The sequence below is a fragment of the Nyctereutes procyonoides genome, unplaced genomic scaffold (assembly GCF_905146905.1).
Source record: "Nyctereutes procyonoides isolate TBG_1078 unplaced genomic scaffold, NYPRO_anot_genome, whole genome shotgun sequence".
Taxonomy (NCBI): domain Eukaryota; kingdom Metazoa; phylum Chordata; class Mammalia; order Carnivora; family Canidae; genus Nyctereutes; species Nyctereutes procyonoides.
In genome coordinates, this window is record NW_026575139.1 from 38,891,819 (window position 1) to 38,915,293 (window position 23,475).

The window sequence follows — 23,475 nt, forward strand, 5'->3', positions numbered from 1 at the left end:
TTAAGGTCTTTGGCCCATTTTTAAATCTGTTTTTTTATTGTTGAATTTTTAAGTTTTTTGTTTATCTTTAGATAACCGTCTGCTTTGATAATGAATGTTTGTGTACTCCCCAAATTCATATTGTGGAATCCTAATCTCTAATGATTGTATTGGGAGTGGGGGTTTGGTGAGGTGATTAAATCATGAAAGTGGAACCGTCACAATTAAGATCAGCGCTCTAACGAAAGTGGCCTCACAGAGCTCCTGAGCCTCCTTCCTCCACCCCAAAGTTCCACCCAACCATGCTGGCACCTTTCTTGGACTTCCCAGGCTCCAGAACCATGAGAAATAAATGTTTATGAGTCACTGAATTTATGGTATTTTAGCAACCTAAATGCTAAAATAGTCCTTTATCAGGTACGTCTTTTATAAATATTTTCTAGTTTGTGGCTTGTTTCCTCATTCTCTTGACCACTGTTTACACCATAGATGTATGTTCAAATCTTTAGTCTATTTCTTTTAATTGCATTTTTTTTTATTGTTGACTTTGAGAGTTCTTTATATATACTCTGGATATAAGTCCTTTATCTGAGATAATGGTTTGCAAATATTTTCTCCCAGTCTTTATCTTTCAATAATGTATTTTAAAGAGCCAAAGTTTTTCATTTTGATGAAGCACAATATATCAATTTGCTCCTTTATGGATTGTGCTTTTGATATTGCATATAAGAAATCTTTGCCTAACTCAATTAGGCATAAGATCTCCTCCTACTTCCTTTTAGAAGTTTATAGTGTCAGGTTTTGTGTCATTTTTAATTTTTGTATGTGGTGTAAAGTATGGGTCCAAGTTCTTTTTTGTTATTTTGCATACGGTTGTCCAGTTTGGACATTATCATTTCTTTAGAAGGCTATCCTTTTTTCATTATATTGTCTTTGTGCCTTTATCAAAAACCTATTGTCCACATATGTGGGGGCTTATTTCTGATCTGCTGTGTTTTATTGCTCTATTTGAACAAAATGTTGTTTTTATTGGTGTTAGCTTCATAATAATTCTTGAAATCGGGTAGCGTTAGGCCTCCAACTTAGTTTTTTTTTTTAAGATTTTATTTATTCATTCATGAGAGACACACAGAGAGAGGCAGAGACACAGGCAGAGGAAGAAGCAGGCTCCATGCAGGGAGCCCAACGTGGGACTCAGTCCCGAGTCTCCAGATCAGGCAGGCCCTGGGCCAAAGGCAGGCGCCAAACTGCTGAGCCACCTGAGCTGCCCAATGTCTTTGTTTTGGTTTCAGAGTCATACTGGCCTCATTGCATGAGTTGGCAGATTCCTTCCTTTTCAATAACTTTAAGTAGAATTACTTAAATTAGTATTTAATTTAGTATAAATTAAATTATAAATTAGTTAAGTATAATTTAGTATAAATATAAATTATAAATTAGTATAAAATTAAGTATTTCTTCTGTAGACATTTAGTAGTATTGTCCTTCCTTAAACTTAAAAGTGAAGGTAGTTGGACCTGGAGTTTTCTTTGTTGAAGTTTTATAACTTTAATTCCATTCCTTTAATAGATACAGGGTTATTCAGCTTATCTATTTTTATTTTAGTGAGCTTTGTTAATGTGTCTTTAGTGCATTTTCCCACTTCATCTAAGTTGTTGAATTCATTGGCTTAAAGATGTTTGTGATATTTCCTTTTTATCCCTTTAATAGGTACGGATACAATCTTCTAGTGATGTCACTTCTCTCATTCCTGATACTGGTAATTTGTGTCTTCTCTGTTTCTTAATCAGTTTGGCTAGAGGCTTGTCAATTTTACGGATCTCAAAGAACTAGATCTTTATTTTTGGAGACTCTTACTGTCAAATTGAGTCTGTTGTGCTAAAATCCTACTCTACTAGGGCAGTACATATACTGAAAGGACTTGAATGAAAAAAAGAACCACTGATTTCTGGATGTAAAGTCATTTTAATATTACAACTTTCTTTTAGATACCAGCCATTTCCTTATCCCTTACTTATGTCAGTACTTTAGTACTGATAAGATATAACTGAGCAGAATCTCCAGAGGCCAGATTAAATGCTTGAGGATATGACCCAAGTGAAGGCTAATAAAGGGAGGTGAGGCAGGCAGCTAGCATTGAGGAGGGAGAGAATCTTGAGACAATAAGGAAAATAGATGGAGGCTGAAGACATGGTGAATCAGAGAAAGTGTAATAAAACTATGTCAGAAACCTTGGGATATTAAACTAGCTACTTGTGATAAAAGAATACAAATTCTAACAATAAGAAATGAAGGTCACATAAAGTGTAATCTGAAAACAATTACCCAAAGTCATTACAGTAAAAATTTCTAATTTAATAGCATCAGTGTTTCAAAAAGGTATTTGAGAAATGTTCAGATGTTAGAGGAAAAAGGGTACATAAATTGGCTTAGGTAAATTGTGAAAAACAGTGTTTCTATTTATACTCCCCACTTAAAAATAATATATTGGGCTTATTATTTCTATATTAGCAGGAAGATCTTAAAATTTCTGGTCAAAGGAACCACAAAAAGGTCATGACATACCTCAGTAGGAAAAAAGCAGCAATCTCTCATTGCTTTCACCAGACTGAAAAAAAAAAAAAACACTGACCTCATGAAACTTGAGTTCTAGTATAAGGCTATTAGTTGCAGCACTGTTTATAATAAAAATGAGAACTAACCACAATGTCCATCATTATAGGCCTAGATAAACAAATTGTGGTACATTGGTATAGTAGAATACTACGTAGCTGTAAAAATAATCAGGAAGCATAGATGTTTTCAGAAGGATAACTGGTAACATTGGTTGCCTCCGAGAAAGGGAAAGTAAGGCACGGAGGTGGGAGATGGTCATGTAGCCTTGTGTCCTTTCTGTTTTGAACCATATAGATGTATTACCCACTCAAAAAAAAATAGATTTAAAACCATTTAAATGTCTCAAATTGAGATTAATCATTAAAAGCAGAATTTCAGAATCTAAACTTTCTTTATAGGTAAGAAAACTGACACTTAGAAAAGTCAAATGACTTGCCATGTTCAAAGTTAGCCAATTATAAAAAGAGTGCTTATAAAATCTTATTAAGGAGAATCCCAGACCCATAAGTTTTCTAATAGTCATTTAAAATGATGATGTTTTTGTTAAAAATGCAACCATTATTCTCAGGGAACAGAAGCTTCTTAGGACAGTAATGTAATGAAACAAATACTGGACTTGGGAACCAGAAGAAATGGGCTGGCATCCTAATTCTACTTATCATTCCCTTGACCATTTGGAACTGGTTTCCTTATGTGTCAAAATAAAATAGCAATGCTTTTCTCATAGGATTGAGACCATGTGTGGACCTTGACTCAATGATAGTGGTATTCAGTTCCATCAGTTATCTTCACCTTACTGTGCAGTAGTTCATTAGATTTTTTTCCTAATTATGAAATATGTCAAATATAGTAAAGGATTGAGAATAATATAAACAAGTTATCAAATCTTAGCATTTTGTGATATTTGCTTTACATTTTTTTTTTTGGAGGAGGGAATAAATGCCCCCATATACCCTCCCCTGTTCCTTTCCCTATTCTCCAGACAAAACCATTCCTGAATTTGGGTGTTCATCATTCACACTCAGGTTTTTATACTTATGGCTGCATAAACAAAGCCAGTGTATTGTTTTGCATCTTTAAATTTTGTAGAGATGTATGTATTGTTTGACATCTTTTTTTTTCACTCATTTGTTTTTGAAATTTATTCATGTTGATACATTAAACTCTAGTCCACCTATTTTAACTGCTCTGTGGTATTGCAATTAGCCATAATTTATCCTTCTCTTCATGGGCATTTAAAATGTTTGATCAGCACAAACCATGCTGCAAAGAATAATCTTTTTTTAAAAAAAAAATTTTATTTACTTATTCATGAGAGACACAGAGAGAGGCAGAGACATAGAGATAGAAGCAGGCTCCGTGCAGGGAGCCCGATGTGGGACTCGATCCTGTGACTCCAGGATCACACCCTGGGCTGAAGGCAGGCGCTAAACCGCTGAGCCACCCAGGGATCCCCTTAGGTAGGGTTTTTGAGAGCAGGTCTGGATAGGAATCCAAGAGAATTTCAGAAAGCAGTTACCACTTGGTGGGAAAAGTGCCCCATCAAAGAAAAACCACCAGTGAAGTCTGAGTGCATTCACAACTATTTTATCAAAAGCTTAGTTATTGGGATCCCTGGGTGGCACAGCGGTTTGGTGCCTGCCTTTGGCCCAGGGCGCGATCCTGGAGATCCAGGATCGAATCCCACATCAGGCTCCCGGTGCATGGAGCCTGCTTCTCCCTCTGCCTGTGTCTCTGCCTCTCTCTCTCTCTCTCTCTCTCTCTCTCTGTGACTATCATAAATAAAAAATAAAAAAAAAAGCTTAGTTATTATTATAGGGCCAATCTTGGAGATAACGACTACATCAGAAAAGTTAATTGAAAAAATTACTTATGGACTGCCAAGGCCCACTCATCCTTGGAAACCAAGATAAACTAGCAGTTTCTTATCCTCCATAAAGATTTGGGGACTGAAAAAAAGCTTCTCTGGAGGATAATAAATATGTCTTGGAATATAGTGGAAAAGAAACTAGTTGTAAGATTTGCAGGTGAAATACAGGTATCTAGTTAAATTTCAGTATCATGTAAATAACATAATTTTTATATAGGACATACTTATACTAAAAAAAAAAAATTATCTGTCTGAAATTCAAATTTAGCTGGATGTCCTGGATTTTTTATTTGCCAAATTTGGCAACATGAAGTGGTGAGACTCTTAAATCAGTCTTGTTTAATATAACTTAGCCTTGAGAAGAAATCCAATTACTTGTGCAGAATAATCATTTATTATATTTACATGGAAGTTTTAAGTTTTTCACAATAGAACTTTTCAAAATGAATTTTGGTGATAAAGTTTACAAAATGAAGATAGCTTCATAATTAGGTTAACTGTAAATTCTAAAATTATGAACACTGGCCTTCTACTTAAGATATAATGGGTCTAATATGAATATATAAAAAGGCTTTTTGTGGGATCCCTGGGTGGCGCAGCGGTTTGGTGCCTGCCTTTGGCCCAGGGCGCGATCCTGGAGACCCGGGATCGAATCCCATGTCGGGCTCCCGGTGCATGGAGCCTGCTTCTCCCTCTGCCTGTGTCTCTGCCTCTCTCTCTCTCTGTATGACTATCGTAAATAAAATAAAATAAAAAATTTAAAAAAAAAATAAAAATAAATAAAAATAAAAAGGCTTTTTGTGCTTAACAAGGAAAACATCATTTGGTGTTGTAACGAAATATAAATTACTAAAAAAAATTTCTACTGTGTGAAAACACTAAGCATATATTAGAAATTCTCCATTAGCGCAGACTCCATCTTAAGAGTCCATCAACCTCCACTAATGATGAATGCCATCACATATTAGTCTTCTTAATAGGATAAAAAAATCTGTGTAACCATGTGGAGTAATGGAAGAGGGAAGAAGAAACAAGGAGGGAAAAAAAACCCATCAGTTTAAGAATACTTTGAGTTGGGGATGAGACAGTTTAACAGGTCTACTTTTTATTTTTTATTTTTTTTAAGATTTTATTTATTTATTCATGATAGGCAAGAAAGAGAGAGAGAGAGAGGGGCAGAGACACAGGCAGAAGGAGAAGCAGGCTCCATGCCAGGAGCCTGACGTGGGACTCGATCCTGGGTCTCCAGGATCACGCCCTGGGCCAAAGGCAGGCGCTAAACCGCTGAGCCACCCAGGGATCCCTACTTTTCACTTTTTAAATGATATTTTATCATTATCACCTTTTGGAAAGAACCACAAAGACAACTTCTACACATCTGGCTTGTACATAAGAATCACTGGTAAAAAAACAAACAATAGCATTTCAAAAGTAATTTTTCTCAACATAGTTTTTGACCATCTTATGTGTATTATTAGATGTTGGATCAGGCACTTTGTTGGGTATGACTAAGTACTTAAGGAACTAACCCTTAGTACGGTAGAAAGACACATGCATAGGTAAACATAATACAAGATGAGTTGTCAAGTAAAATAATAGATTGAAAATGCTATCAGAGCATAAAAGGAGATGGTGATGGTAAGTTGGCAAAAGGCTCATGGAAAAGTGGCTCCTGAGATGGCTCTGGACAAGTAGGGATAGAGTGGTGGAAACAGAGGAACAAGAGGCAGAGGTGGGCAGGTGCAGTGTTTGGATTTAAAGCAGCAAAACTGCTTTAAATACATGAGTTGTAAGAATTATTTACAAAATGAGTGGCTCTGCACGACCAGGCTCCTGCCCGTCCTGCCTCAAGTCTATTCTTGCCCTGGCTCATTACCTCTGAGCCCCATGTGCCAGGGAGCATTTTACTCTCCCATCTCTCTCCTTTGTTTAGCCCATTCATTATCCTCACTGGGGCTCAGTTTTACTGTTGCTTTCTCTGTAAAGCCTGCCATGACCACCCTTGCCTTCCAAGTTCCTGGCTGGGCTGCTGTATCGTGATCTCATGGCACTCCATAACTCAGTATGTTTGTCACACCTGTGGTTAAGAAACACATTGGTTATATTTAACATATGCCTCATTAGAATATACACTGCCTAAAGACAGGAACCTTTTTTTCTGTCCTGTTCATTACTGTAACTTCTGGGCCTTTAGCTCAGTGCCTGGCACTTAGCAGATAACCGATAAATTGTTAATGAATGAATTCTGGTAATAAGCTTTTATGTGTGGTTGAATATAGCTTAATGTTTTCACAGTGTTGATAGGTTAAATTACAGGGCTTATAAGAAAGGTATATTTTAAAACTTATAAGAAAGATATATAAGCAAATTAATAGTTTAACCTATATGGATTTCCATAATTTAAAGCAACTTCATAGAAGACATAATATGTAAATGCTAAGAACAAACATGTTTCTTAGTGAAGGACCGGAAAATTAGAAACACAACAAACAATAAAAGCACACAGTGGAACAGTGAAACAAATCTCCATAATCTTCAAAGAACCTGATTTTATGGATAGGACCTTCTACTTTAGATATTGAAGAGTGTCTTTATACTTTTACTTTTTTAATCACATGTAAGTACTATCCAAAATTTTGCTAAATTCAAAATATGCCTAATATTTGAATAGTCAGTATTCACTTTTGTAATTCTCTCCGTCTCCAAAATAAAAGGATTTTAAGTGTCCATATACCCATTGAGTATAATTTTGCCCTCTATAGGAAGGTCCCAATACTTCATTACCAGATTTATATTGATTAGAAGGGATGGTATTCAAGCTGATAATTAGTTACCATCTCATTTACTGAACTGCTACTGAAGCAAATCATTAAAATATCGATCATATGAATCTAAGGTTGCCTCCTAGTTCCAAATGGATTTGAATGACACGCTTTTTTCATTTTTATAATTAAGAACTAGAAATATTTTATTGTAAAGACTGACGAATATATTGAATATGCTTGTTTTGCAAAGTCTGATTTTCCAACTGTAAGTTACTGGCACTTGGGAAAAAAACAATCACTTAAATGAAAACTAAAAATATAAAGCCTATGTTTAAAACATGGCCTTTATTAATACTGCCCACTGAGCTCCATTTTTATTTTACATTGAAATACTTCTGCTTTGCAAAGAAAAGACAGAAAAGTGCATTTTACAAGAGTACTTTTTTCTTTTTAATTCTCTGCGAAAATGGAAGGAATCTGAATCACAAGTTCACAATGTGGTAAAATGAAATTAAGAAACAATGATTTCAGTAATGCTATGCCATCACTAGTGTTTGGCTCTGACTTTGTTCTTGTAAATCAGATCCTGATATACAGTCTAGAGCATCTAGGTTATTACTCTACAGCATATTAAACACAGAAAAGGAGGTTAAAAAAAAACCCCTTTCAATGTACAAACATGAATTTAAAAACTGATTTTAAAAAATCACCTTTTTACATAATGTATATGGCAAAAATGCTTTAAATACATGATTTTGGACTTATTTACAAAACGTATCAGTCTGTGGAACAATTCACAGACACAGCATACATAGTTGCTTTACTTAGTTGTTGCATCTCAACTTTGGGAGATAGAAATTTATTCGGCAGTATAGCAAACAAAAAACTATGACAAAGTATCTTAAGGGCAACCAAAAATTTGATCCTCAAAACAGTTTAAATACTAGGACTGCCAAAGTTTCTAAACGAGGACATACTTTAATGATCCAGATGCCCATTTATAGTTCTATACTGTTTGAAGGACTGAGACAGACTCCCTTCAACACAGGCAAAGCTACTGGATGCAACCTCCTGTAAAAGGGACAGCTGAGAGCTACTGTCATCCAAAGAGTGAATTAACCTAGAATTTTCTTTTTTTCAATTTTATTAATATTTTAAAAAATACATAAAAATACAACATCCAATGTCTGAATAAATATATTTAACAAGTTGCAAGATAATACCTTATTTTACACAAAATTTTCAGCTTTAGAAATCTTGTTAAATAACTTCATTGTTGTTATATATTTCATTTTTGTCTTTTTGTAACAAAATAAAAACTCTGAAATTACATAGAAAAAAGACAAAATATTTTTGTCAAGGGATAAGATAGTCCACTGAAAACTTATTCACAATTCCACTGTAAACATTAATAAACATTAAAATATTTGCATAATTGTGTGCTCAAAAATCCTATAAAAAGTGGAAGACTTATTACAACTGTAGTTTTCAGTCAACTACACTTCCTTTCACAATTTATTTTGTCCCATTTACACCTTTAAGCCTGGGCACACTGCTGAACATATACTTTGGCAGTTCTAAATAGCAAGTGCTTCCACAAAAATAAAAAACAACAACAACAATAAAAAAAAAAACCCCACAACATAAACCCCCTACTCACCAAGTGTTCAAATACATCTTAGTGAAAGTGCAGCAGTCACTATTCAGCTGGATAATATTTTGATGTTTTTCATGTGCACTTGCTTGTCTATGATTTCTATAACAGTTGAAAGCTTTATTATACAAATTCAGATTTGCTAAGTGCCCTTTTTCTATCTTCACAAAAAAATGAAAAAAAATTAAAGAGGAAAAATTATAGACAAATATGGCAGGCTGCCTAACCTTCAATTATTAATCAGCTTACTTTTTGCAACAGAAAAAAAGAAAAGAGGGGGGAATAGATACAGTCCAGCCTGGAAAGGTATACAGGATATACTTAGCAATGTCAAACCAGTTGAGTGCTTTCTGTGGTTGTATTTCAGGGTTTTAGGATTTATGTCCATGGCAGCAAACTGCTGGGAAGGCAGAGAAAAACGTTTATCACCTGCATTCTACAGCAAGTACATTTTGTGGGGGAGATGATGATGAGGGACTCATCCCAGTGTCTGACGAAGCAGATGACATGGAGGCTCCTGCATGAGACACTGTAGAATCAAAACAACTACATTAGACCCAAAAACTATCAAAGATACCTAGCCACTGGCAAATTAGAAATAAATTTCTTATTATTCATTTCAATTGCAATCCTCTTAAATGGTGCCTAAATTTAGGAATAACATTGTCAGCAAAAATTGTTTGGCTCAACTGACTGGAATCAGTCTCTCATCAGTTAAATAACTCAGTTCAAAAAAGGCATCTTAAAATGTTGATTTAAAGAGATGGTAAACTCTTAAACCCTAACTTGAACGATCCCTGGAAGGAACTCACCTTACCCCAAAACCAAAACAAGGTAAACCTGGCTTAAATTCTCACTATAGCAAATTCCTCCCTTGTCTCTGGGTTCTAGGACTATAAGAGAATTCACTCATCCCAGAAAATTTCTTATAACCCGCTATCCACTAGCTTCCTACCCTTTTCCTGCCCCAGTAGACCTAATGGACACAGCATCCCATAAGCAACAGCAGTTATCTAGGTCAGGTATCAGAATCATGATGGAATCAGAATCAGAATGGAAGTGATTAGAAGAAAGTGTTCACAGGGTGGCCTGCAATGGCTCAGCTGGAAGGAGAGGGTGCAACCCTTGAGGTTATAAGTTTGAGCCCTACATTGGGTATAGAGATTACTTAAGAAAATATAAAATCTTAAAAAAAAAGGAAAAAAGTCCTCATAAGACTTTAACAACTCTCTAGGAGGACGTAACACAGATTAAGGGTCACTACTCTATGCATTTCATAACTTTGCCATTTTGGGTTTTGTTTTTTTTTCTTTCTTTGCAAAGCTCGTCTATCTCCTGCCAACATTTGCCTATTTGTTCCTATTTAAATTTTTAATTTTTGTATCTCAGTGTATATGTGTACTCCAGTGTGACATGTAACTCATTAACTACAAATTCTAACATGGCGGGTCTCACTTTAATAAATCACTTTATACTACAAAAAATTTAAAAAGGGAAGACTAATAAAACAATCTTTTTAGTTGTCTGAAACTCCTATCACCTATAGGAAACCTAAAGCAGTTCAGGGTGCTCTGAAGAAATTTCAATTTATTAATTTGACTGCACGTTTAAAAGCTCTCTAAAGACTTCTTGCTATTTCAGTTATTAAAGAAAAGTACAAACATGGAAAGCCTAATCTTCCATTTGCTCCATCTTATTTCTGGGAATTAACACTGCTGGACTTGGACTAGAATGATTCAAGATCATATATGATACAGGTCATTTTATCAAAAATTCATCCCCTAACCCTCTGCAACAGGCAGAAAACCCCCTTCAAAATAGGCAAGCCCATCACATACTTTACCTTTTTTTGTCTTTTTAAGAGCTAGCTCTTCTGGAGGCCTTCCCTCCTGTCCATCCTATTCCTGGAATAGTTGGCTCTCTAGGCCTGCTATGCAGTGGTCATCCTATCGCTTCCATTCATCAACTTGACATTTTCTTTATTGCTTTGCTAAGTGGGATTCCTTGTTTTGTGGATCCTATGTTGTCTGAACTTTCTAGTTTGGCTTCTAGTTTCCAGTGCTACCACTGAGAAATCTGACATGAGAAACTTGATGGTGTTCTGACACCTATTTTTTAGATATGCCTTTCTTTACATGGTAAATTTTTAGAATCTTGTTATCCATAGTGTTCTGAAATTTCACAATGTGCTTTGGTATGATTTTTCTCCCCCATTCTTTAGAGATGTTACAGTGAGAGTCCTTTCAATCTTCTAATTCATATCCTTTATTTCTGGAAATTTTTCTTAAAATACTACTTGATGACAACTTTCTCCTGTGTTTATTCAGTGCTCTTTTTCTAGAAATTCTGTGATTCAGAAGTTAGATCTCAACAGATCCTATGCTTCTCTTAGTTATTTTTTCCTATTACCTTTTCGACCATCTACTGGGATTTCTTTAGCTTTGCTATCTCTTCTATTACATTTTTAAAATTCCTGCTGTCATATTTTTAATTTTTGAGAGGTCCTTCCTGGTCTCTGAATTGCATTAATACTATCATATTTTTTTTCAAGACTGTAGTATCTTTCCTGTATCTCTGTATAGTAATTTTAGTTTGGTGTTTTGTATGCTGCATTGTTCTTTAGAAGTTCCTTTATTCTTTTTCTACTTTGGTTTCTAACTTTTTTGTAGAGCCTTCCCTGTCTGGTCTTGTGGCTCCCATATTTAAGAAGGGAGCAAAAAAAGCTAACTGGAAGCTGTGTGCAAATACGAGGAGCTTTTCAATGATGGGCAATGCATATGTAGTGATTGGCAAGGATCTTGCTTTTTGATTCAGGAACCTTTAAATGTTGGTATCTGTGTTAGTTCGTTCCTTGGGTTGACCAGCTTCTCCAGAGGAATCCTTCAGTCTCCTCCCAAGAATGAGCATAAGCTTATTAGTTGCCAGCTTTCAGGAAGCCAAGAGGATAAGAGTTTCAGCTGGAAAAGGGATAGGGGTCTCATCATTCAGTATTGTAAACTTTTGCTCAGGCTCATTATTTCTGGTTTTGCCTATAACCCTCACTTTCAACTATAGCTGGTGTCCCTGAGTCTATAAGCCTATTCATTCCTCTCTCCCTCCAATAAGTTAATTTTCTATTTTCTGCTAGAGTTGCAGAAGAAGGTAGTTTGTATCACAGGATGGGACAAAAGGATCCAGTTTCTCCTTCCATTTTCAACCAATCTCCATTTTTAGCCTCACCCATATCCTTGCTTTCAGAGATAAAGTGATGTGGTATGGACTGGCTCATTTCTTGTTTTGTCCCAATGCAAGGATAAATAAGCTTATTAGGTTTTTGCATTCTGCTAAGTAGTCCATCTCCTCCTCAGCTTCCAAGAGAGAATCTATTGACTTTTTTTTTTCTATTGACATTTCTTATCTACTGTGATCTGCTATCCCATTATCTTATTCTTGTGGGTACAGGGCTTTTCATTTTCTTTCCTGTTATTTTATGTGGGGCTTGGAGATGGGGTAGCTGTGAACATAGCAATGTTTAACTCTAAGTTAGTCCTACATAGTTTTAAGGTCTAAGTCAGACACTACTCTCTCTTCATGATTAATCCAAAGTAATCTCTCCTTCCACCAACTCCTATACTTGATAGTATCACTCTTGGGGCCCTCATAACATACCCTCCTGCTAGAAGTTAATATCTTTGAGATCAAGGTCCATATCTCATTCATCTCTCTATTTCTACCACCTGTAAGAGGGCCTAGTGCATAGTATGAATGCATTAATGTTGTTGAGCTCCTTAGGAAATAATTTATGATTGCCGACAGAAAATCACTTTGAGAATAAACCATATGCTCATTAATTTTGGTGAATCTCATAATAACAAATATAGTGCCTGTTAATAGGTAGCCAGTAAACATTTGCTGAGCAAAAAGTGAATTTCAGAGGGAGTAACTCTTCTTGAGAACCCACGACATTTAACAAAATCACACATTTTGTAAAACAGTTCATAGTGCTTTTCAAGAGTTTCCTCCTGATTCAGTTGTTGACCTCATTTCAACAATATCACAAAGAAGGTAACACTAGAAATCTAAGAACAGTTAATAAATATGTACTATATTCAAAGAATAACCTAAATCTTCTAAAAACAGAATATATTTGAAACACGGGAAAGAAAAATTAAACTCAAATTACCTTCTCTGTCTTTCTTTTTTAATCTTTTTCTCCTCCTGTCTATGGTTGCAACTTCAGACTTCAAAGACATGTAATATTTTCTGATTTCCTGTAATTTTTCTTGGAGAAAAGAGATTCGCTCTGTACTGTTCATATTATCTAATTCATCTAAAAAGGAAAAGAAAAATTAATTAGGTTTTTAAAATAATTACCTGAGAAAAAATGGCAGTTCTATCAAAACTCCAACTTCTAAATCATTAAAAGCTTTGGTTTATTTAAAACTTTCCTTATTAATTAATTAAAATCAATAAGGGATGACCTTAATTAAATTCATGAATAAGATTCCTATATATACCCCAAATTTTTTATAATAAATATATATTAATAATGTATTACTTAAATGATCAGAAAAACACAAGAAAACATCAATACACAACGACCCTGATCTATAATTCTAGTTATTTATCCAAATAGTTTCTTTGAACTGATGATTTTTTCATTCATTGGTTATTTCCGGCTGTTAGTACTAGAAAGGGTATTTCAGCTTCATTGATATATGTACATTACACATCTTATTTCATTACTAAAGATCTTTCTCTAGTTAATATTTATCAGGTTAGTATTATGATGAAAAGATATGGATTTGGACTTAAGATGATAAGTAATGATTATTGATAAGATAGTGTTTGGAAGCCAACATAAGTGAATTTGGTAATCACTATTTCTTATTTTGACATACCACTTTACAAAATACATTCAAGTTTTCTAAAGCTACTTACTGAGTTGAAAGCTCCATTTATATGTCCTAGGGGATGAATTTGGATGTTTTTCCCTGTGTTTATCTTTTTCTCCATCTTTGATGTGAGGGGAAATTCTTGCAGGAGATCGTGCAAGCTTCTGTGGCTTAGACACACTAAGATGCTTTACTGGTGTACATTTACTTGAATTGTCTAGGACAGGAAGATCTTCACTATCACTGCTTTGTCCTATAATAAGAAAACATTGATTCAGAGATTATAAATGACAAAAATTTCAAATATCAAGATGCAGCAGACCCAGCTATTATTACACTTTTTTGGTATCCTACAGAAATAAGTGTACAAACGAACAAATTTCTTAACAATAAAGAAATGGAAATCTATATGCCCACCAATAGGAAAATGGTTAAAAATTACATATAGCTGATTCTTGAACAACATCACGGTTAGGGGTATTGACCTCTATGTAATCAAAAATCTGCATTTACTTCTGACTCCCCAAAAACTTAATTACTAATAGCCTACTGTTGACCAGAAGCCTTACAGATAACAAAGTTGATTAAGCATATTGTGTATGTTCTACACAACATTATAGATTGTATTCTTATAATAAAGTAAGCTACAGAAAAGAAAATGTTAGAAAATCATAAGAGTAAAGACATTTGCAGTACTGTAAAAATATGTGTATAAATGGATCCGCACAATTTAAACCCATGCTGTTCAGGGGTCAAATATATTATTCAATACTTTGCTAAAAAGAATGAGCTAAAGTTTGTAAATTTGTAAGAATTTTAAGTTTATAAGATCCTTATAAAGCTTATAAGAACAAAAGTGACTAAATAGTACTTCACCAAATTTGTACTTAGATATGGTCTTGCTTTTCACTTCACAACAAATCAGAATTGTTTTACTTTTTTTTTCCAATCTCTTATACCCTATTTCCACCCTACTTGCTTACTCTCAAAAGCCAACCTTGCCTTCTACTGAAAAAGCAAACTTGAGTGTTACACACAATTTCCTAGCCCCTCCTCTATCTGTATCTATCTGTCTTTTTTTTTTTTTAATTTTATTTTTATTTTATGATAGTCACAGAGAGAGAGAGGCAGAGACACAGGCAGAGGGAGAAGCAGGCTCCATGCACCGGGAGCCCGATATGGGATTCGATCCCGGGTCTCCAGGATCGCGCCCTGGGCCAAAGGCAGGCGCCAAACCGCTGCGCCACCCAGGGATCCCTCTATCTGTCTTTATTAACATTTGCAAGCAGTTCAGAAAGGAGAATGTTTTTGAAGACTAATCTCTTCAGCTATACTCTTAAAACCATCCAACTCACTGCTCCTCTGGAATATCCCAATATTGGTTATCTATCTTCTTTTATCTTCAACTTCTTTTCTCAGGTCTACCAACATGCTTATATTTTTCCTACCCCGAGGGAGGGAGGGAAAAGGAGGAAAACTTCCCCTTTTATTTGGCACCTCTTTCCTTCTCTTTAGAGTGAAATTTCTTGAAAGAAATTCTTTGTTATCCTGATTTCCACACCTTCTAATCATATTCCTGTGCTCTTGTTAGAGTCCAAACATTTACAATTCACCAAATTCAGTGAATGTATTTTAATCCTATTGTATATTCTATAGCATTTGAAACTTCTTTCGTATTCAAACCCACTAGTGTTTAGTGATTTGATCAGTGCCCACTGATCAGTCAGTACCCACATAAAGAGATCTCTCACAGAATTCTACTCTTGGTTTTTTCTTTTCATCTCATCTCTCCCATAGCAATCTCATCTTGCAATCCTTCACACAACCACCTTCTAAGAACAGACTCTTCTAAGCTCCAGGCCCCTATTCCCCTAATACTGGATACCTCTAGCTCCATATTCCCTAAATTACTCTTCCAACAATCTGCTGCTACTCCTGTATCCCATATGTCCGTTAACCAGTCCCTCATATGTAACTAATAATAACTGAATCCTAGTGATTTCACTTCCCATCTCTTTTAATTCATTTCTCCTTGCCAAATATTCAGCCAAATATTGTCCCCAAAGTAAAACTGACAATTTCTTTCTTCCTTTTTAATCTTTTTAACTTTTTAGGCAATCTTGAAATTTATAGAACTGTTGCCAAAAAATGTTTTTCTGACCCATCTGAAGGTTAAGCTGCCCAGCCATACTTGAGTATTTCAGTGTCGTTTCCTACAAACAAGAACGTTCTCTTTGTGTTAGTTATCTGCAAACTGGCCCCAAACTTAGTTTAAAACTACAAATGTTTAGTATCTCACAGTATCTGAGTACTGGGGTCTGGCTCAGGGAATCTTGCGATATTGCAGTCAAGGTTTTAGCTGATGCTGTGGTCTCTAAAGACTTAACTGGAGCTGATGGCTATGTTTCCAAGATGGTTCACTCAAATGGCTTCTGGCAGGAGGCCTCAGTTCCTTACCAGGTAGAATACAGACTGCTGTGTCCTCAGGCCTTGGCTGCTAGCTTTCCCCAGACCAAGCAATTTAAGGGAGAGCAAGGAAGAACCTGCAGTGCCTTTTATGACCTATTCTCTGAAGTCATACTCTAGCACTTCATTCAGCCCACACTTAAGGGGAGGCAATTACACTTTGCCTCTTAAAGGGGAGAGTATCAAAAGATTTGTAGGTATGTTTTTAAAACTACTACACACTTAGAGAACTATAATACAACAATCAAAATCAGAAAATGAGCACAAACATATTATCACCTAATCCTCTCTACTTGTCCCAATAATGTCTTTTGTAGCAAGAGGATTCAAATCAGAATCCTATACTGCATTTAACTGTCATGTCTCCTTTAATCTGAAATGGTTTCTTTCTTTGACTTTCATGATCTTTGCAATTTCTTAAATTACAGACCAGTTATTTTATAGAATATCCTTCAGTTTGAATTTGTTGATGGTTCCCCATGATTATATTTGGTTTATGCATCTTCGACAGGAATGTCACAGATGTGCTGCTGTGATAGTATGTGATTTCCATTTGTCACATTACTAGTGATGTTCACTTTGATCGTTTGACAAACGTACCTGCCAAACACTAGGATATTATTCAGTTGCCCTTGATAATTCCTACTGCTTCTCTATCCTCATTTCCCATCACTCCTCCTCTATACTCTACATCTGTATTGTCCAGCCACTGGCCACATGTGACTACTGAGAACTTCATATATGGTTCAAAGGTTTTGCTTTGAAATGCCTTTTATCTTGTATATATTACATGCTCCCTCCATGGGATATGTATCTACTGTAACCTAGAATTTTCCATTCAGACTTGTATGAAGGCATGTTTTGGAGATAAAACTTTGTCAAAATTAATGATGTTTATTTCTACTGTGTTCTACGATTTAATTTTATTCCTTATTGTACAGAAGTCTTTCTCATGTAATCTAATTCATACTGATTTTACTAAGTTCCTTGTTTGTTTCCATAAGAATCTTATTATTTGCCTGTTTTAAAAATACCATACTATTCAGAAATCAGCTTTTCTAGATTAAACCATTCCATTCAGAAATGTAAACTTAATCTGCTTTTACTACTAGAGCAAATATTACTTTCCTATTATTCAAGATTCTCAAATATATTCCTCAATATTAAATCACTTTACATAAGAAATACAAATGAAATAAGCATTAAAAACAGCTATCTCAGCTCTAAATAAAATTGGCGAGCCTCTTCAGATTAAAAATTAGTGGAAAAATTGCTATTTCCAGAACATAATAAATCAAACATTACAAAACAATTATTAAATAAATTCTACCCAACATGGAGCTTGAACTCACAAGTCTTGAGATTAAGAGTCACGTATCTACCAAGTAAGCCAGCCAGACATCCCTAAACCAAATTTATTTTTAAACTGACACAAATGATGAAGCCAACAAAATGCTGAAAATATTAGCATTATGCTAAAGCCAGCATTGGAAAGCACCTACCTGTTCCGTTCTTTTCACTTTTGGCTACAGCACTCGTTCGCTTTGGGGTACGCTTTTGCTTTTTTGCCACTAACCCACTATTTCCCTCACTTGGCCTTTTCTGACCTAAAACAAGGGAAAAGAGACAACTTAAAAAAATATGTATCTATTTTGGATATGATTAGTTTATTAAAGGGAGACATGGAAATTATTTACATGATGAAAGATTTCACAACTTCAGTAGAATGGGCACCTTCACATGATGCCATTTCAATAACGATTTATTCAGTCTACATACTTTCTGAGAATGTCACCATCTCTAAATAAAAAATAATCCTTGTTATCTGGAACAACTTGGGTGCCTCCATATTCTGGGAGAAGAACTTTTATCTCCAACTTTCATGCTAAATACTACTGCTGCTTGCAATACTTCTCCTTGAGATTTTTTGGAAGGATAAGGCCTCCTTTGGTTACAGTTTCAGCTGAACTCCTTTTAACTAAAACTGAGTCAGAGAGGAGAAGAAACTTCCTAAACTCTTGTTCTGCCACAACTCCAGCTACCTCAGTTCATACTCTGCTCTTGAGTCTCTGCCATGGCAAGAGCAGCTGTAATTATGCACCTGTCTACTCCACTTGTATTTCTATATATACATCTTTTTTTTTTTTTTTAAGGGAGAGAGGGCAGTAGGAAAGAAAGAATGAATATGAGGAAGGGGAGAAGGGAGGGAACTTCTTAGCTCAGGATTTCCTAAAATTCTTAACTAATTTGAGGGTTGAACATACGAGGCTGATATTCTTCCAAGAAAGTCCTTACCCTTCTCTCTGTTCTCTCTTTCTTGAACAATCAGACTACAGGTACTGGAGGCAACACTAGCTTCAAACCCGTTTGCTGATTCCCTCTCACAAAGACCTTCTTGAGATTCTTCAGCAATGCTCTCAACTTCAATGGTTATGTCACTCTCACTTTTTATACTCCGAGACTCATCCTGGCTGAGGGTTAGTGGTGAAGCCACTGAAAAACTATGCTGTACTACGGGAGGGAGGGCTGGCGGCACAGAAACAAGAGAGTTAGACTCAGAGCTTTCCACCACCACATCTTCAATGCTGCTCTTCTCCTTCTCATCCAGATCATCCAAATCGACCTCATGGCAAACCAGAGTCTCAGGCCCAATCAGAGGCATTGCATCCTCCTCTTCTTTCAGTGGAGTATTTACAGTTTCTTCAGCTGGACTGTCAAATTTTTCACTAGTTAATTCTTGAATGCGTTGGCTTGACTCTGCAATTAATGATGGCATTCCTTCATTTTCTATTTCAAAATGTTGTTCAAAATTTAAATTTTTCATTCCCTCAGATGCAACACAGTCACTGGTCTTTTCTTGAGAGATGCTGTTTGTCATTTCCATTCCATTCTCAATTCTTATTTTTTTCTCTGGTGATGACTGTCCCAGTATTTTACGTTTCAGCTTTTTTTCTTTCGCACATTGGTCAGTGTCATCTTCGGTAGTAGAAGAAAAGTTTTTACTGTCTAATGAAGAAAATTCTAGACTTTGAGCTTCTATATGAGGTTCACTTCCTGCTTCATCTTGGCTAAACGATGAAATCTTTATAAGTTCTAAAGAAAGATCTTTTGTTTTGCTTCGTCTTCCCTTTCCTTTGGGAGACTTTTCAGCTTCTTTCTTAACTTCTTCTACATGTTCCACTTTATTTCCAAAAATCTGTACTATTTGTTCATTCTCTCCAACTTCTAAATTCAGTGTTTCTAAAGGCTGCATTTGCGTCCTTTCATTTTCTTTTAAAATATGTGCAGCAATCTTTGGATTTTCTTCATCTAGTTTATCATCATTTAAATTCTCATTTTTTTCTAGTTCTTTAATATCAGGAGAAAGTTCTTCATTCATCAAATTCTTTTCTAAAAGGTCTTCTGTTTCACTATCAGATGAGCAAGAGTCTGCAAAAAAAAAATTACATTACACAGGTTTTGAATTACCAATGTAATTTTAGAATAAAAATTCTACCGAAGAGAACTCTTAATCATGTACCTCTGAATACCTCCCTGTAGAAATTTCTGATAAATCATACATTTGTGCCAAAAATGCGAGTGGGGGGGGGTATGTCAAACTCCATGTAAAAATACATTGAAAATATTACTGTCTCAATTCTATAAAAGAGCTATTTTGCATTTTTCACTAGTATCATATTTAGGTGATAGTTATCCTTAGAAAAATCAAAGGACTGAGCCACATGAGTGGCTTAGTCAGTTGAGTGTCCCACATTTGATTTTGGATCGGATCATGATCTTGGTCTTGGGGTCATGAGATTAAGCCCCCCCACACACACTGAGAACCACACTCAGCAGGGAGTCTGCTTGGGATTCTCTCTCTTCTTCTGCTCCTCCCACTACATGCACTCTAAAATAAATAAATCTAAAAGAAAAATCAAAGGACTAATACTGAGATATTAAGTTAATATATTAAGTGCTTTGATCTAACAGGTACTGATTAATAAGTGTGATGGGCATTTTGTGTCCCTAGAAAGGAATATGACATTCTATTTGAAATAATTCTGAAAAGGGATCCCTGGGTGGCGCAGCGGTTTAGCGCCTGCCTTTGGCCCAGGGCGCGTTCCTGGGGACCCGGGATCGAATCCCATATCGGGCTCCCGGTACATGGAGCCTGCTTCTCCCTCTGCCTGTGTCTCTGTCTCTGTCTCTCTCTCTCTGTGACTATCATAAATAAATAAATAAATAAATAAATAAAAATTTAAAAAAAAGAAATAATTCTGAAAAGATGTACAAAATGAGCATTTTGAAATCCCAAAACTTTAAATGTTCTTCTGATTAAAAGACATAAAATTATAGGCAAGCTACCTTCTTAGAAAAGAAATCATTCTCTTTAAGTTAAAGAATTTTTCAAATACTAAAGTAGGGCTGTAAGATTGTACATAAGTTATAAAATATAAAAATTCTGCCCATGTGGTGCTCACATTGTAAACAAGTTCAAAACGACAAATTTAAATGTATTTTTTTGGTGAAAAGGTGTAGTATGGTTTTGTGATTTTTATCATATACAAAATTTGTTCCATATGAAAACATATTAAAATCCATTTGTTCTCATATTAAAATAAAACTTTTATCTGGTACTTGAGCAAGACTAAGACTACTATGTATAGTTTTGTATATACTATGTATATACTTGTACATTCTGTATATACTATGTATATACTTGTACCTTGTGCATGCTATCTAAAGACCCCTTTCACTTGGACATCTTGCATTTGTGTATTAAGACAACTTTCCAGCAGATGGCAGTAATGAGGAAGGAGCATGCCATTTTCTAACTCCCAAACAAACAACATATGGACAAATGTCAATTCTGTAGTTCAGAATAGCTTTGGTCTGAAGGGAGGGCTAATTTTATATAAGACAACAATTTAATATTTTAAATTACATGGAAAAACATACAAAGGTAAAAGAGTGGGAAAAAAGTTAAAAGCAAAATAGAATATGTTCACCTGTACTCATCACAAAACATGCCTATACCACATTAGTTTGTGCTTTTTGAACACTTTGGTCTCAGCTTTGTTGAAATATCCTATGTGAACAGCATTGAATTACAGGAGACACTGATGTATGCTTTGAAGGACAGTGTAGCACATAGTAGGATGTATGACTTGTCAACCCATCTTTAAAACAGAGTATTTTTATAATACTGATAAGAAAAGTATTCCCAAATTAAAGTAAAACATCACTAAATTTTAACATGATATACTAAAGTACTTTCTTCAAATCAAATTTTGTAGTTTAAATTATATGAAATTAAAAACCTGACTATAAATCTCTCACACAAGTTTTATTAATTATATTATTGATTTTTAAAAAACCAACGATCCTCAAAATTGAGCACCTTCCATTCCATTTGACAGAGGTGAGCTGTCTGGCATATTGCTGCGAGCACTTCTGGTACCTGATTTTCCTTCAGTGTTTGGAGGCTTAGACAAACCATATGGCATGTTTGATGAAAGTGTAGATTTTAAAGGAGGCCGTCCTCGTTTTGACTTCTGCCTCTCCTCATCCCTCTTTTCATCCTTTTCACTGTCTTCTTTATTCTGGGTAACAACAACAAAATGTATGAGATGGGCCAGTGCTTTAGAAAAAATGAACATTCTATTTCAACAAGGAGAACCGTAACTCAAAAAGATTATATATTTTAGGGATCCCTGGGTGGCTCAGTGGTTTGGCGCCTGCCTTTGGCCCAGGGCGCAATCCTGGAGACCCGGGATCGAATCCCACATCAGGCTCCCGGTGCATGGAGCCTGCTTCTCCCTATGCCTGTGTCTCTGCCTCTCTCTCTTTCTCTCTCTATGACTATCATAAATAAATTAAAAAAAAAAAATTAAAAAAAAAAAAGATTATATATTTTATATGTCAACTCTTAATTTGTGCTTATAGAAACATTAAAAGCAAGTAGTTTTCTAACATAGTTTATATTTATATGAATATGAGAGTTTATAGCTTATAATACTGCAATTACATTGTGAAAGCCAGAGTCCATGCATTAGAGAGATGAACAACTACTCAGCACTCCCCCTTGTTCTGTACTACTCCCTGAGGACAAGAAAGATACCTACTATGAAACAGACAAAACACTAGGTGAAATCTCTATAGCAAAAGCTGAAAATCGAGGATGTGGATGAGAAAACAACTAGCGAGCAGGTATGTGTTTTAAAATCTAGTATTAGCTTTCCAGAGAGTTGACTTAAAAAATCCTAAATTCCGGCATCCCACAGGAGAGTGGTGACTTCCACCCTCTCTTGATCAGGAATGTATCCTCTTTTTTGTCACTATCAACCCTGCTTTACCCTTTTTCTGTATAGCCCCTGTTTGAGTTTAAAGTCTATATCCTAAGGGGTCCCTGGTTTTTAACTTTCCTAAAACAGTATGATAATGTGTTTACATTTTTTACTTTTTTAGCTTCTGGGTTATAAGAGAAAATCACAACTACTTTAAAAGAATCAGGATGATTATTACAATAAGAAAAAAGGATTTATAAAAAAGCAGTACAATATAAATAATACCTATACTTATCATAAAGGGTATGATTGCAAATACATACTTTTGCTTTTTTCTTCTGTTTCTTCTTTGGTCCACCTTTGTCCAAAGGCCAGATTATCCTGTCAGCCTTCACCCATTCATCATACCTTGAAGAAAAAAATTAAAACTTCACAATACCTTATTTGAAATGTATGCACCAAATAAAATAACAGTGAGAAAACTAAAGAGTTTGGTTCTAGTGTTGGCAGAAATGCGAAGAGCATAGGAGTTGGTTTGCTGGTAATATGTCCCAATTTGTACTAGGTGCTTTATATACCTGCCATCAACAGAAGAAGGCAAAAGAATTTCTTAGGGTAAATGAGGTAAGAGGAAGAGCTAGGTAAGCAAACTCTATGCAGATTCAAGACTGAACTGCTTTTGTTTTCCACAGATCTGAGCTTAATGAAATATACTTAGGTTATACTGTCACTCTATTGACCAAATAATGCAAAAGTTAAGTCAGGTGAATTTGTATTTGTAATACGATCAGTTCCAAGTTTACTTTTTCTTAAAGATTTTACTTAGAGAGAGACAGAGCAAGAGAGAGAGCGCACACGTGCATAAGCAGAGGTAGGGGCAGAGGGAGAAGCAGACTCGCTACTGAGCAGGAAGCTGGAAGTGGGACTCGATCGCAGGACTCTTGATCATGACCTGAGCTGAAGGCAGACACCCAACACACCA

At 35.4% G+C, this 23,475-nt stretch overlaps 1 protein-coding gene and 1 pseudogene across 3 annotated transcripts in view; both read right to left on the reverse strand.

Annotated features, from left to right (window-relative positions):
- Window positions 1-7,556: 7,556 nt before the first annotated feature.
- The window catches only part of ARID4A (AT-rich interaction domain 4A), a 68,513-nt gene continuing 52,594 nt past the window's right edge, over window positions 7,557-23,475 (reverse strand). For 2 of the 3 annotated variants that reach the window (XM_055304334.1, XM_055304335.1), the window contains 7 exons: window positions 22,817-22,901; window positions 21,608-21,809; window positions 18,520-19,653; window positions 17,727-17,831; window positions 13,805-14,011; window positions 13,047-13,193; window positions 7,557-9,413 (listed from right to left, as the gene is read on the reverse strand). In XM_055304334.1, coding sequence (XP_055160309.1) covers window positions 9,310-9,413; window positions 13,047-13,193; window positions 13,805-14,011; window positions 17,727-17,831; window positions 18,520-19,653; window positions 21,608-21,809; window positions 22,817-22,901 — 1,984 coding nt within the window. In that variant the 3' untranslated portion in view covers window positions 7,557-9,309. The remainder of the gene's footprint in view (window positions 9,414-13,046; window positions 13,194-13,804; window positions 14,012-17,726; window positions 17,832-18,519; window positions 19,654-21,607; window positions 21,810-22,816; window positions 22,902-23,475) is intronic. The other variant, XM_055304336.1, reaches the window with a different exon arrangement.
- On the reverse strand, window positions 17,848-18,486 carry LOC129496307 (10 kDa heat shock protein, mitochondrial-like; annotated as a pseudogene).